The 13,676-nt window shown below is 38.8% G+C and overlaps 5 protein-coding genes across 5 annotated transcripts; 1 reads left to right on the forward strand and 4 right to left on the reverse strand.

Moving 5' to 3' along the window:
• Positions 1-18: 18 nt before the first annotated feature.
• Positions 19-3,251, reverse strand: BDF20DRAFT_832228 (uncharacterized protein; the record flags this gene model as incomplete). The annotated part of the gene is made up of 6 exons (XM_053078520.1): positions 19-621; positions 710-812; positions 906-2,085; positions 2,117-2,271; positions 2,489-2,561; positions 3,164-3,251. The coding sequence occupies 6 exons, from the start codon at positions 3,249-3,251 to the stop codon at positions 19-21; spliced, it is 2,202 nt and encodes a 733-aa protein (XP_052938643.1).
• A 1,353-nt stretch (positions 3,252-4,604) lies between these two features.
• BDF20DRAFT_832229 (uncharacterized protein) lies at positions 4,605-5,588 on the forward strand (the record flags this gene model as incomplete). The annotated part of the gene is made up of 2 exons (XM_053078521.1): positions 4,605-4,848; positions 4,954-5,588. 2 exons carry the CDS (start codon positions 4,605-4,607, stop codon positions 5,586-5,588), a joined length of 879 nt encoding a protein of 292 aa, XP_052938644.1.
• Positions 5,589-5,949: 361 nt separating this feature from the next.
• On the reverse strand, positions 5,950-6,368 carry BDF20DRAFT_832230 (30S ribosomal protein S16; the record flags this gene model as incomplete). The annotated part of the gene is made up of 2 exons (XM_053078522.1): positions 5,950-6,027; positions 6,132-6,368. 2 exons carry the CDS (start codon positions 6,366-6,368, stop codon positions 5,950-5,952), a joined length of 315 nt encoding a protein of 104 aa, XP_052938645.1.
• A 190-nt stretch (positions 6,369-6,558) lies between these two features.
• Positions 6,559-9,343, reverse strand: BDF20DRAFT_255687 (SPX domain-containing protein). Its single transcript, XM_053075013.1, has 2 exons — positions 9,188-9,343; positions 6,559-9,057 (listed from the first exon to the last, which is right to left on the reverse strand). Exons 1-2 carry the CDS (start codon positions 9,247-9,249, stop codon positions 6,750-6,752), a joined length of 2,370 nt encoding a protein of 789 aa, XP_052938646.1. The 5' UTR covers positions 9,250-9,343; the 3' UTR covers positions 6,559-6,749.
• Positions 9,344-11,344: 2,001 nt separating this feature from the next.
• On the reverse strand, positions 11,345-11,908 carry BDF20DRAFT_849178 (uncharacterized protein). The gene has a single exon (XM_053079895.1). It carries the CDS (start codon positions 11,739-11,741, stop codon positions 11,415-11,417), a length of 327 nt encoding a protein of 108 aa, XP_052938647.1. The 5' UTR covers positions 11,742-11,908; the 3' UTR covers positions 11,345-11,414.
• Positions 11,909-13,676: the final 1,768 nt, after the last annotated feature.

Here is a 13,676-nt window from a genome sequence, read left to right on the forward strand (position 1 = left end):
GTGCATTTCTTTACTTTTTTACAACTTGGATGACGCGTCTAAAGGCAGCATGGATGAAGGTATTTCTACGTACAATCCGCTCAAGCAGAGTTGAGCATATGTCTTGCCTTGTCTATCGACCATCAAAGAGCTCAAGCCACCACCACCCAATGAATGTGTCAAGACGAAATTGAAAGCATGAGCACCTGGTAATTCAAAGCGTGTAACAGACCCTTTGCAAAGATGCTTCATATAATTGGCGACGACATTTGCGGTAATAGAGCGTTTGATATAGGGCAAGTATTTCGGATCGCGTGCAATAATGCCGATATTACAAACATCGCCCTTGTCGCCACTGCGTCCATAAGCAACATGGATCAATGGAGTCTTGACCATATCGTCCATGTTTGAGATGACGGCTTCAGGGATCGCCTCTACTGAAGCTGGATTACTGTAACTGGCTTCCGTATTCCAGGATGTCCATGGAGCGGTACGAACGTTGCTGGTGTCCTTTCCTACAATATATTGGGTTTTGACTTGGGATTTCGGTATCAACATAGGAAAATGAACCATGTTAGGGATGGATTTAGGTCGACCACCAGAGCCTCCGCCAGTAATTCCAGGCGCCATACAAGTAGCTGACTAAAGTCAAAGTGATAACCAGTGGCATGAGCAGTTGTACACTTGTTGGGTAAATGTACGGACATTTTTTTCTTTTTTGCAAACTTACAGGTATCAATTCTAGAGCTACCAGTCCTAATGCTTTAGGATCGTCATGATGTGCAGTCAGCCTTAACATAACTTCTCGAGAATCACCCGTTCTGGCATGCGGCCTTAATATAGTATTAGAAAAGTAAGGCATGTCGATTTAGTATTTTTTTTTTTTTTTTTTTTTCAAATACTCTACAATCTAGCCCTATGATTACCCAAAGAGAGATTCGCCACCAATAGCTTCTATATTATAGTCCCTAAAGTCAGGGATTCCCAGCTCTTTGTACATGCCTTGGACACGTCTGATAACAGCCTCACCGACTGCTTGAGCTTTTGCTTTTGCATCTACGCCACCAATTAATAATTCACCGGAAATCTTCCAGCCATCCAAAAAGATGCCTGAACACTTAAGATAAGGCGTAGGTTTTGATCCTTTCGCTCCTTCAACAAGAACGCGATTCTTACTGGTTTGAGTCAACTTGATCTGACGCATATCCAAAATCACATCAGGTAGCAAATAAAGAGCCGGATCAAGTGTTTCATACAAGATCTGCTCCGAGACAGTCCCGACAGAAACCAGCCCACCCGTCTTTTCTGGTTTGGTGACGACAAAAGTGCCTGATGAATCAAATTCAACAATAGGATAGCCCATGTTGGCGTAACCTCCAAAGGGTGATTGAGCAGCTAATTGCCAATCTGTGAAATTGCCACCGGTAGCATGACAACCGCATTCAATGATATGGCCCGCCAGAGAAGCTGAGGCCAGTAGGTCGTAGTAGTCTGGCGTCTTTTGCTCATGCCATCCATATTCGTAGATGAGAGGACCGGTCACCAAAGCTGAATCTACCACGCGTCCTGTGACGACAATTTGCGCACCTTCTTCCAAGGCGGAGACAATGCCTTGCGCGCCCAAATAAGCATTCAATGATAATAAAGGTTCATCTTTGTCAGGTAAGCGATCTGATTCTTGTGTATGATTGACTGCTGATAGAGGAGAAAAAGAGTGGATATCTGAAAAAGCACGTAATGTACGGTCGTCCTTCTGATTCAGGATATCGTCACCAAAGACAGCAGCTACTTTTACATTCTGTATATTCATCTTGATCAGCAAGTGTTCGATAGCTTCTTTACAACCAATAGGGTCTAATCCACCCGCATTAGTGATCACCTTGGTACCATTCTTAACAATGTCGGGCAAGATTTTTGATAGCACGAGGGTAAGAAATTCTGCAATATAATCTGTGCCTTTGTCCGATTGTTTTCCTGACAAGAGCCGACGTTGCCTACGAGCTGCCAAAATACCCATTGTGATTTCTAGGCATAGTAAAGGATAGAATGACCTTATCAGAACATTGAGCAGCTTTTTCCCTTTCCTACAAAAACTGCATGAAAGATCTAACAAAATAGATTTTTTTGCTTTCATTACCCGCCAAGTAATCAGCTACAAGATAATCAAGGTTTTTCCCTTCCTGCTTGACAAGCTGACGAGCTGCAGCAGTAGAATCACCCCAAAAGGCTGAGTAACAGCCAATGCGAACAGGACGTTGACGTTGATTTACTGACGAATTGACCGTTTTCATACTTGTTTATGAATCAAAAGAACCTTTATTTCTGAAAGATTTGAAAAAGCGAATAAATTCTACTGATTAAACTGATACCGCATTTGTTCCTTAATTTTTTTGTCTCTTTAAAAGTTAAATGAAAAAAAAAAAAAAAAAAAAAATTTGGGGTGTGTGTGAAAAAGATACGCTTTGGTTGAGAAGAGCACCTTTGAACTGTATATTCTGATTCAGTTCACTTCTCTTTTTGTCTATTTCCAATTATATCGGTCATATGTTCTTTTTTTGTCACTTTCCGAAGTAAACTGTAACCTGAAATTAACCAAAAGAAAAAAAAAAAAAAAAAAAAAAAAGTAGATAGGCGAGTTCTAAAGATGAAAAGGCAATTCATATTTTCTCAAAGGATAGCTAGTATTTCTTAAAGAGTGATTTCAATTGTCTCAAAGGACCAGTTTCTTTTCCTTGAACTTTGATATCTTGACGATATTGAGCGTTCATTGGCGTGTTTGATGAGAGAACAACTACAATACTGGAGTACGTACAACCAGATAGAGTATTATTCTATCACGGATTGCGCCAAAGAAGGTTATTTACAAATAGATGACAAGATATAAGTCTAAAGTACAAACAGTTACACATAAAGCATCTGTACCTGGAATAGGTAGCTAGTATACGCGTCGATAATATTCACGCAACTGCTACAAAGACTATTTCTGTTTATAAAAAAATAACGTATTTATAGATCCATTAACAAGCATACATATACAGATGCAAATAAGATAACTGTTGTCCTCCAATTGAACAAAAAAGAAATGGGTTAGCTATTACATTTTTTACGGTCAGTAAAAGATGGATAAAATGGAAGAGGGTAAACAGCACACAATTCTTTGCAGGATAAGAGGTGTTGTTCTTACAAGTTGCTTGATCACGAAACATGACTTTTACAGTGTGCCAAGAGGATGATAACAGAAGTATGGCAACAGCACCCACAGGAAACGCCATGAAGCTGTACACTGTATTGACCAATGGTGGCTGTCTGGAATAACTAGAGTTTTAGTGTTGTGAAGAACAATCCTCCTCTTAGATTCTTTTTCAGTAAGAAGGGATACTGATGGCATTTATGAGTATTTATTCTTTCAAGTGAGAACCAAAATGGTTATGGTGGTTTCGTCTTTATAGCAAAATTTCATTGGGGTATGCTCTCAAACGATTTCCTTCTGCTTGTTGTATGGCTAATGGTAGAGCATGCAAATGACTTGTTCATATATGTAATGAGGGATGATTACTCAAGCTGGTAAATTTATAACTGATAAGTCGATGACTATGAACTAAGGTGCGTCTTTATTACTCTCATTGAGTGCAATTGGGATTTTCTTTGATCTCTTTTAGTGGCTGCCCTTATTTTTTGAAACGCCGCACTTGGGTGTTTGAACGACTGTAAATTCTTTATTTAGAAAAACAAATTTCCTAAAGGGTTCAGATATGTTTCAAGTTAGCATAGTTAGAATGAATGAAGTTATTTAAAAAACCGAGACACTTCTATGCCTTTCTGGAAAACTATTCAAAGCCTCAATAACAGCCGAAAAACAAAAGTCAGATGCAAAGAAAAGGCTTTTCCGTCTCATTTTTACTGCAAGCTGTACGTACACAGTCAGTCAGTCATTCTGCCATTGGATTAGTAGTCTATTCGGCCAAAAAACATTCTTGAAACTTTTTTCAAGCAGAAATAATCTTGGTGCATAATAATACCAAGAAGTAAATAATTACCAAGAAGTAAATAATGTGATTCAACATAAATCGAGGGTAGTCCATTTTTTGCATGTGGCATAATTCTGCTTGCATGCGGAAAATAGAAAAAGAAAAAAAAAAAAAAAAAAAAAAGGTCGAGGCTGTGCTACTTTACCCACTGCATCACCACTGTTATCCAACGGGCTTAGTTGAAATTGCTGGTTCCACCAAGGCACTACTGGTACATTTTACTTGTCAAAACTCGTGTACCTTTCTTTTTATTTTTTTTTTTGTCCTGAAAAATAGAAAAAAAAATGGGCGCACTGACTCTGAACAAATAAAAAGTTGTTGAGGGCATGATTTACAGTTTGCATGAATTTTTTTCAGAAATGCTTTTTAACGATGGAATTGTTCCTAGTAGAGGACTTCCGTTGCTGAAAAACGAAATGAGTCGAATCAGATTTTATTTCTTTATTTTTATGTTACCACCCAAAAAACTTTGTTCGGTCATTTTTGGCTTATTCTACATTGTTAGTAATAAAATCGTCCTTTCCCTTTTCTTTTCTTTTTTACCTTCATTGTCCATCGAATACCTCCTCTATCTATATTCTATTATTAGTATACATCATGTTTACCGATCATACTCCAAAGAGCACCAAAATAGAGAACAATAACGATGATCATACGCGCTGGTTCTATATACAGCATAAAGCATCCAATAAAGTCATTGCTGTCAACAAAGAAGAGCAAGAACCATTACGATCTCAAGCCCTTGTTAGAGAAATTGAATACAATGACTACGAGTTGTGGACGTGGGATGAACATTACTTGAAAAATAAGAAAACAGGACTCGTGCTTGACATACGCAAAGGTAAAAAAGAGGAGATGATCACTGTATACTATGTGTATAGTTAGTAACGTCCAACTTTTCTTTTTTTATTTTTTTTTTTTTTTTTTTTTTTTTTGAAAAAAAAAGGCATATTACGGTTAATAGAAGACACGGATATTTGTTTATTTCACAAAAAGCCAATAGACAATGCACAAAATCAATTATGGGCTGTCAAACAAAAGCAAGAAAACGCATCTATCGAGTATCAGCATCCACTGGTTCGACCATCGTCAAACAACTCAATCTCTTCTGCTGGTGGTGGTGGTGGTGGTGGTGGTGGTAGTGGTGGCCTTATGATCCATCCTTTAGGCAATAGTGATTGGGTATTAGACGTAGACTCAGATGAAAGAAAGTTAATTTTATTCCCCTACGACTATAATCAAACTTTAAGACGACAGACTTGGGAATTTATACCTGAAAACGACATATCCGTCTTAGCCGCGACGACTTCTTTATTTCAAGAAGAAGCCATGATAGATGACCTATCATTATCAGCGGAAGAATATATCTATTCCACAGCAAGTCTTAGCAGTCGTGGTCGTCCTCAAAACATGCGCAACAGCAACAGTTCGGGTTCCATCTCTTCCATCTCGACCTGTGACTCATCCATTACGAGTAGCAATGGCTTTGCTCACGGTCTGACACCTGCTAAAAGGACCTCAAACACACCATTGCCCCTGCACATTACAAACAGGAAAAGAAGTATAGCGGGTGTTTTTTGATATACAGCCTTGACTAATACATTATTCATCCTATCGTAATTTTTGATACTAACAATGCTGAATCCAGAGCGATCTGGAACAATCTTCTACTGTATAATAATATCCCTTTAATTCCTAATATATACCTCTAAAGTATCACTTTCCATTGAAACCCATCCATCATTACCAAAATAAAACTCATTTATTACAAAAGCAATTCACTGGTATTAAGGGGGATTAAAAAAAAGCTTCTTCTATACAATGTTTAAATTCTCTTTCATCTCATCGTGTTCTCCGTGGTATGTTGAGACTTTTTTTTTTTGGGGACAAAGGGGAGACGTAATATAAGGGACACATGGGTTCGGGCTAATTTACTATCTTATTATGCTTGTTCTTCTTTAAACTTTTTCGACGCTTGTTGTAATAAAGATGGTTTTGGTGGCGCTGGCATAAGTTCAGCCTATGGAACCGAATTTTGTACAAAAATGAATGTTCACATTTCATCCACATCACTACTTGTATCCATATCAGAATAGACAAGACATGGTATCTATGTATGCATACCTTTACTAAAATGCTCTGCACTGTTTCTGAGGGTTGTGCTCCAACGGTCAACCAATATTTTGCTCTTTCAAAGTTCAAGTTAATCATCTTGTTGCCTGAAGAATCAGGAATGGGGTTGTATGTGCCAATCTTCTCCAAGGGTTTACTATTACGTGCTGTACGAGCATTTGCCACAACTATATGATAATAAGGTAAATTACGACGACCGTGGCGTGCAAGACGAATGCGAACAACCATAATGCTAAAATGTCTGAATGGTTCGCAAAAAAGAGGCTATTATTTTTTAAAAAAAGATAATTGGGTCCCCTTGCTTGTGTTCTCTTCTTTCCCCAGATTTGGCCATAAAGTCACAGCCACAGGGACTCTCAGCGTCGGGGGCAAAAGCACTCTGGTTGTAGTAAATGTAGATGATCACTCCATTGGTTAAACGGTGTGAAAAAGCACCTATTGTTTTTTGGGTTTTTTTTTTAAAAAAGTATCATTTTTTTTTATTCTAGGAAGAGAGGGGCAAAAAAAGCGTGGTATATTCTATCGAACGATTTGTCTCTATCGTTGACTGCATGTTTGTTGATGAAATGAAAGAAACAAAATGAAATAAATAGCAGAGATGTTTTAAAATTAGTAGCCAACACCAACCATAATACCATAACCAAGCGTAAAAATAAGCAATGTAACGACAATACTTGTAGGAACACCGATCAAGATAAAGTCTTTTGTTTTCAAATACGGTTTACCCGTTTGATCTTCCATCATGATGGCCGACATGTTGGGATAGCCTGACACAGGTAAACCCATGCCAGCAGAGCAAGCTAAACCAGCTCCCATCACCAACAAATTAGGATGGGGCACAGGCAGGTTTTGACCGACTTGCTGAACAATAGGAACAATAATAAGTGCTGCTACTGTATGCGATACAAAGGTAGAGAATACCAAAATGAGGAAAGCAAAAATAGCCAAAATGGCAATGGGTGGTAAAGTTTGGACGCCGTCTTTGATACGCAAGGCAATGTCTTGAAGAAGGCCAGAGGACGTCACAGCATTTCCAAGCGCCATACCTCCTTGTGCCAACACGACGACAGACCACAAAAAGGCATTCAGATCCTCTTTGTTTAATAAACCAGCACCAAAAAACACAAAGAGAGGGATGGCGGCAATGACACCTGTATCGCCCAAATGGCTCTCCAGAGCGGACTCTGCGCACCAAAGGGCAATGGTCGCCATCGTCACCAACATGACAAAGACTTGCGGTCCCGTGATCTTATCCCGGGTGGGCTTGATTTTATTGAGGTGGGGAACGGCACGATCGGGTTTGTACGCCAATAATAAAATGCCCCAGCAAACCACAACACTCAAGACGGAGATGGGCAAGGCGACACCGAACCAAATGCCCCACCCTGGATTGGGGTCCATGTATTGCAAAGCGACAATGTTCTGTGGAGAAGAAATTGGAGACGTCATACCACCAATACAACTGGCCAAAGCAATACCCAGTAAAAGACAGGGTGCCACAGGCGAGCCATCGGGTAAAGTACGTAATATGGGTTGGATGAGCGAGAAGCATAAAACAGGAGTAGCTACATTCGAAATCCACATGCATAAAAATAATGCAACCGACATGATAGCCAACAGGACCCAACGAGGACGAGTGCCAGCACGAGACAAGACATGAGAAGCAAATGCTTTAGCGATGCCGTATTTTGAAAGTGCGGCAGCGAGTGCAAACCCACCCAAGAGCATCATGATCGTGCCACTGAACATGGAGTGAAAGACGGTCGAGGCGGCGTTTTTGGCTGTCATCGCTGTACCGTCGGCGTTTTTCAGAATACCCAGAGGCACAATCAGGAAGGGTAGCATCAAAGAGGTGGCATACAACGGAATGGCTTCAGTAGCCCACATCACAGCTGCAAACATAAGTAAGGCAAAGCAGTAGTTTTCCTGACGGTTACCAAAAGTGTCTACGCAGAGGAGGATGACAAACAAGAGAATCGAGAAGAGAAAGGCAACGAGACTGTTGAGTGTCTCGCTGCGGATGCTGAGGGAGGTAAAGGGCACTTTGTAGGTATGGAGGCCCTTGCTGTCCTTCACATGCGCATCCAACGTCTTGCGCTCTTGGCCTATCATGTCTTTCCACACTGTATTACGGTCATACGTGATTTGATCATGCAAATGTGTCTTCATTTGACGTATAGCAAGTTCAACTTGCCCATGACAAAAGGCATCCGCATAGATGCGCTCCACGCGTTGAATTTGCGTTCGAAGCGTAGCTCTTGTTTCTGTCATGAAGGGTCTAGAACTAAGGACCATTTTTTTGAGGTATTGTGTTCTGAGATTGCCGTCCAGCACTTTATCATGCTTTTTCAGGATTTTATCGAATGCCATGCGGTTTAATTCGACATAAGAATCAAGCTCGGATAAGGAGACGTACAATGAAACGAGTTGACTGCGGAGATCTGCTAATTGTTCCACATAATCGATGTGGTGATGGGTATCTTTTGTAGATAACGTTGTTAACCGGGACTCGATGGACATTCTTCGGTCACTCGATTTATCCGATTTGTTATCAAAAATGTTGAGGGTATGATTGTTTGCATTGCTCACCTTGTTGCTCGGTAAATTGATGGTCGAGTCAAGATGCGTCAACGGCGTGTTGTATTCTGCATGTCTCGTGTGATGACGCTGTTGTTGTACTGGAATGTAATCCTCAATGGCAGCTACGAGCATGTCAAGCTGTGTATACAGTTCTGATTCTTTTTGTGAATAAAAGTCAAACACTTTATCAAGTTGCATATCTAGCTGCTTCAGGAATCGATCATCTTCCTTGGCCTGTGAAAGGTTTGAGATGTGCTTCTCGGGGTCGACTGTTTCATTTATTGCATCGACCTTTTCTTTCTCGAGTTGGAAAATAAGCTTCTTTAACTGGTCGTAACTGTTCATTTATGCACACAAGAAGAGGAACAAGATGAAAACGAAAGGGTTAACATCTCTCTAGATTGTCAAACAATTCCCAAAAAAAAAAAAAAGCTGCTGTGATATGCAGTATAATAATGAAGACTTACGCAACGTAATTATCGATCCATTCAGGAACCGCATTGAACCGTAATGAATGCGAGAATTTCATGTTTGAGGAAGTATTCGTAAGAGATTAGGCTGAGAAGTAGTTAAGTTCTAAGCCCTTTATAAGAAGCTGTAGACGATGTAGGTAAGCGAGAGATGAGGTAAGTCAAGAGAGTCAAAAGTGTTCCTTCAATAAAAAAGGGCAAAATTAGAATAGAAAAATAAAATAAAATAGAAAAGATGGAATTAAAGAATGAACTATTTATTAAAATGTCGAATATTTCAAACTTTATATCTTCTTCTGCAGCTCTGTCACTTTAAGCAGCTAATGGACGACCCACAATTACGGAGGCGCTTTTATGGCCGATATTCCAAATTAAAACAAACTGTAATGTCAAAGTGGAAAGGGGAAAGGCTTCTCAAAGTGTGACAGTGTAACGCCAGGTGGGTAAGTAACAGAGGCGTTGATTGGCTTCTGCAGTACCTCACGCGACACCACGTGTAGTACCAATTCCCTTTTACAAGTCGCTGGAACCAATAATAACATGAGTGTTCATTCAGTAACCAGGACTTTCCTTTCCCTTGTCTGATTGCATTTAAGTTATCTTTGTCTAGTTTAAAGCAGACCATTCAGCACGTCTTCTTTTTTACATCATCTATTGAAAAGTCGTCACTATGACTTTGCACCGAGGGATTTGAGCTTGAAGGAAATACAAGAAGTTCAACTGTGCTCGATAAGACAATCATCAGAGCCTCTTACCAATTCTTCGCTTTGTCACAGGGAACTTTTTTTAGTTAAGAAATGCAACGGAAGTTGAAGAAAGCCGCTGAGCTGTTAAGCCAACAGTAAGCTATCATTAACCAATCACCCTCCACACGTGTAGTTCTGATGCATAATCAATGGTTTTGCTTTTAAATGTTTGGAAACACAACATAGCAGTGTGTTACAAGATAGAAATCAAGCAAGGAAAATAAGGACAGTTTCTTTTTTGGGCCCTAAAGATAAATATGTGAAAGAGTAGATATAACCATATAACGCAACCGTTCGCAGGGCGTCCCTGAATTCCTCATAATTGGTTACAGCAAAGACGCAATAAGCTCTCAGACAGGCTTCTTGGACCAAAGTAAATTCTATTCTCTACCTTATCAATTGTCATGCGACTGCTTCTGCAGGAAGACTTACAGCTCGTCGTAAGTTTGCGAGCTGTTTCGCGCGTCTTACAAACTTTCCTTTTTTTACACTCATACCCTACCCTACAGCCTATAATCGTGTTGGGCCATAAGCCATCAAAGGGCTGGACAGTGAACAGAAACCGTTAGTATCTAAAAAAGGAAGAATTAAACTCAAAAGGTAAGTTTTTTTCCTACGAGATTTCAATCTAGCAGTTACAGTCATTTAGGAATTTTATTAATTTGAAGGAATGGTGCAGTTATAGGGGCCAGACAAAAGAATTTTAGCTTTGAAACAGCTATTCTTACGAAATACCTCGTTTTTTAAAGGTTTATTGTTATTACTAGATCTTCGATTGAGTTTTTTATTCAAAGGAAAGTATAATACTTCCAGATTCAAGACTTTCTACACTAGTAAACAATACGGTCGTCCTTATCGAAATTTGATCCAGAAGTCTGTTTATTATCATTCCTTTCAATAGTGTTGAAATTACGATTAAAAAGTTTCAAGATACTTTATCTCCTTTGGCTTATCCAGCACTAAAAAACTCTATATTGTTTGCTTTATTCAAATTAATTGCTCCTCCTGTAATAAGCAGTCATTTTTACAGATTTCCAACATTTATATATCCTAATGCCCTCATCCATATTTATTGTGCGTTCCATTCATTAGTAATGTTGGGTTCTAAGATCTATACCCGTTTCACAGCTCATTTTCTTGGTCTTTCAGCGTTATTGAGGCATACTACTTCATGTAGTTTTGGATCGCATAAACTTAGTGTGAATTTCTTTAAACAGATGTGATATACACAAGTTGATCTGTGAAATTTGCATCACATAGCTATACAGATATGATAGTCATTTTCAAGAGCTTTTTGGCCATTGTAACAATTTCGCTTAATTATACGTGTTTATGTTAGTAAAGATTTAAGCGCGTGCTCTGATAAGGCATAAAAGCAAAGTATAACGGTAAAAGAAACTGATATTAATTACATTTAAGTAAATCAATTTTTTATTGTCATTATTAACAAGATAAAATAAGTTAAAAGAAAGATTCAGCTATAATGAATAAAGCTTGTCGTTTTTTGACAAAGAATCATGAATGAGGATAAATAAAATATGGCATGTTTTGAAAATAGTATGACTGGGAGATTTTTGATAAAAGTTATGCAAGCAACCGTGTTTAATGGTGATGATGATCGTGGTGGTTTCTGTCGTGATGCCACCAGTTATGATGGGGAGGGGGTGGAGGAGGCAAATAATGAGGAGGACGGTGATGATATTTATTATGGCGCCAGTCGTGCTTATGGTGATGGTCATGATCTTTGTCGCGTCTAACCAATTCATTAACAGTGCTAGAAAGATCGATATTGGCAGTGGTACCATCCTCAGTAAGTGCAGGAGCAGCAAAGACACCGGCAAAAGCAGCAGCAGCGAGAACAGTGAGGAATAGCGAGGCACGCATTCTTAGCTTTAGACAAAGAAGTATCTGATTTATTGGTTCGAATTAGAGCACAGTTGAGAATAACCACCATCTATTTATATAAATTTGTCTGCCCAAACAAGAGAGAAAAAAAGGTCTTAACAGAAATAACTTTACCGCTTAGATTAAAAGCGTTTCCTAAATCATTTTGCGCTTTGATCATTATCTTGATGTTATTTTTAGTATCAATAGTGTTATGTCAATCTTCTGCATAGAATGAACACTCTGACTTATGGTTTTTCCTTTCCTCATCCTTCCAACAAAAAGCAGGCACGAATATAGTTGTCGGTTTTGGCTAAAAGAAAAAAGCTCAGCTTGATGATCCGCGGGTTCGTGAGCGTTTTACTACAGCGTTTTATAGAGGTTAAAAAAAATTTGGAGCTTTTTTTCTTTCAACAGACGTTGAGATCACTGTAAACATATATTCATGATGGAAGACATCCAAATTTCAGGTTTGCTGCGTCTACTTGGTAAGAAGCATTTCTCCAATACGAGATTGCCCTTGATATAATTTCAAAGGATGAAGATGTCTCAAATGCTATTAAAGGTTGTGCTTTCCCATAATTCAAACTGAAACCCGTTGCTTTATGGTACTGACAGTGCTAAAACGCGTCCTAATGGAAAATGTTTAGAATTTTCTTTGTTGTTACTGGAAAATGGCTACAACACTCATTCTTTCAGACAGCAGAAGGAAGAGAGTGTAGATTTAAGAATGATATTATTGTAGTGTACACACTTTTGACATTTCTTACTTTATTGTTTCCAGATCTCATGACAAACAGATGATCTACTTACTGTATTTTCAACCTATATCGACGTTGAACTTTTGCTTCGCCATTTGGACAAATTACACGTTACAAATACATATTATGATGGGGAAGGGCGGGACTATCATGCAGCGCATTTGTCAATATGAAACAAAAGAAAAACTCGTCGATCTTCTTATCGTTTCTGCTGTGGTTGTGAAAATACAGCGATACAGCTTGAAAAGATTAGGCATTTTACCATTTTTAGAAGATTTGGCACACGTAAAAGCTTCTGTCTAGAACCTGTTTAGTTACATAGTGGTTATGCTTTCTTAATAGCTATCCTTAGTCACCGCTTCGTTTAAGCTGAGCATTACATCAAAGAATTATTACAGAACAATTTTTACTTGAAACGCCCTTGAATCCGGGTAGCTCTAGGGTTGACCGGTCTTCGCTGAATTGAGCCCATAATCTCTATTCCAACGATTACCTACTTAATGCATACTTCTCAGTTATTAGTTGAGTAAAACATTTGAAAAAACGTAATTTGCCTGGACTACTAGTGTTTGAAATCTACTTTTGTTGTCCGTATTTCTGCTTAGTAATTTAATTATAACCTAAGGCACGTTGCCAACTATAAGAAAATGTTGCTTTGTTGGATAAACAACTTGAAGAATATATGACGTAATTACTGAATATGACAACAGCCCAAAACTTTTATGACTTTAAACCAGCTTAAAAGATATTGTAGTTACTCCACAGCTTCCAGAACGTTCACCAAGAGTGTGTACTTCTAATTCAGCAACGAAAAACAAGGTAACCTATGTGTTTTTCGACAAAACCATGAGGCTTGTATACGTTTAAATGAAGAAAATTGCGCTATCAATTCTCTGTAAATTGTGTTGTTTGTTCTATAGAACCTGACTTTCTAGGCCATAGCAGTACAACCATTAAAAACTGTAACATGACCAATTTCTTTTTTTTTTTCGCTTGTATTTGTTACCGCTGAATGTCGGTTACGATTTCGAAAAGGCAAAAGCCTTTCTCAAAATGCACGTTGGTATCAGAAGAAGATAAACTTGATTGGACGTC

Source organism: Mycotypha africana, assembly GCF_025528875.1.
Source record: "Mycotypha africana strain NRRL 2978 chromosome Unknown BDF20scaffold_2, whole genome shotgun sequence".
Taxonomy (NCBI): Eukaryota; Fungi; Mucoromycota; class Mucoromycetes; order Mucorales; family Mycotyphaceae; genus Mycotypha; species Mycotypha africana.

Coding starts and splice junctions, on each gene's coding strand:
- BDF20DRAFT_255687 (XM_053075013.1), bottom strand. CDS start 9,249: ATGAAATTCTCGCATTCATTACGGTTCAATGCGGTTCCTGAATGGATC. Junction 9,058..9,187: donor TGGATCGATAATTACGTTGC/GTAAGTCTTCAT, acceptor ATAAATGAACAG/TTACGACCAGTTAAAGAAGC.
- BDF20DRAFT_849178 (XM_053079895.1), bottom strand. CDS start 11,741: ATGGTACCACTGCCAATATCGATCTTTCTAGCACTGTTAATGAATTGG.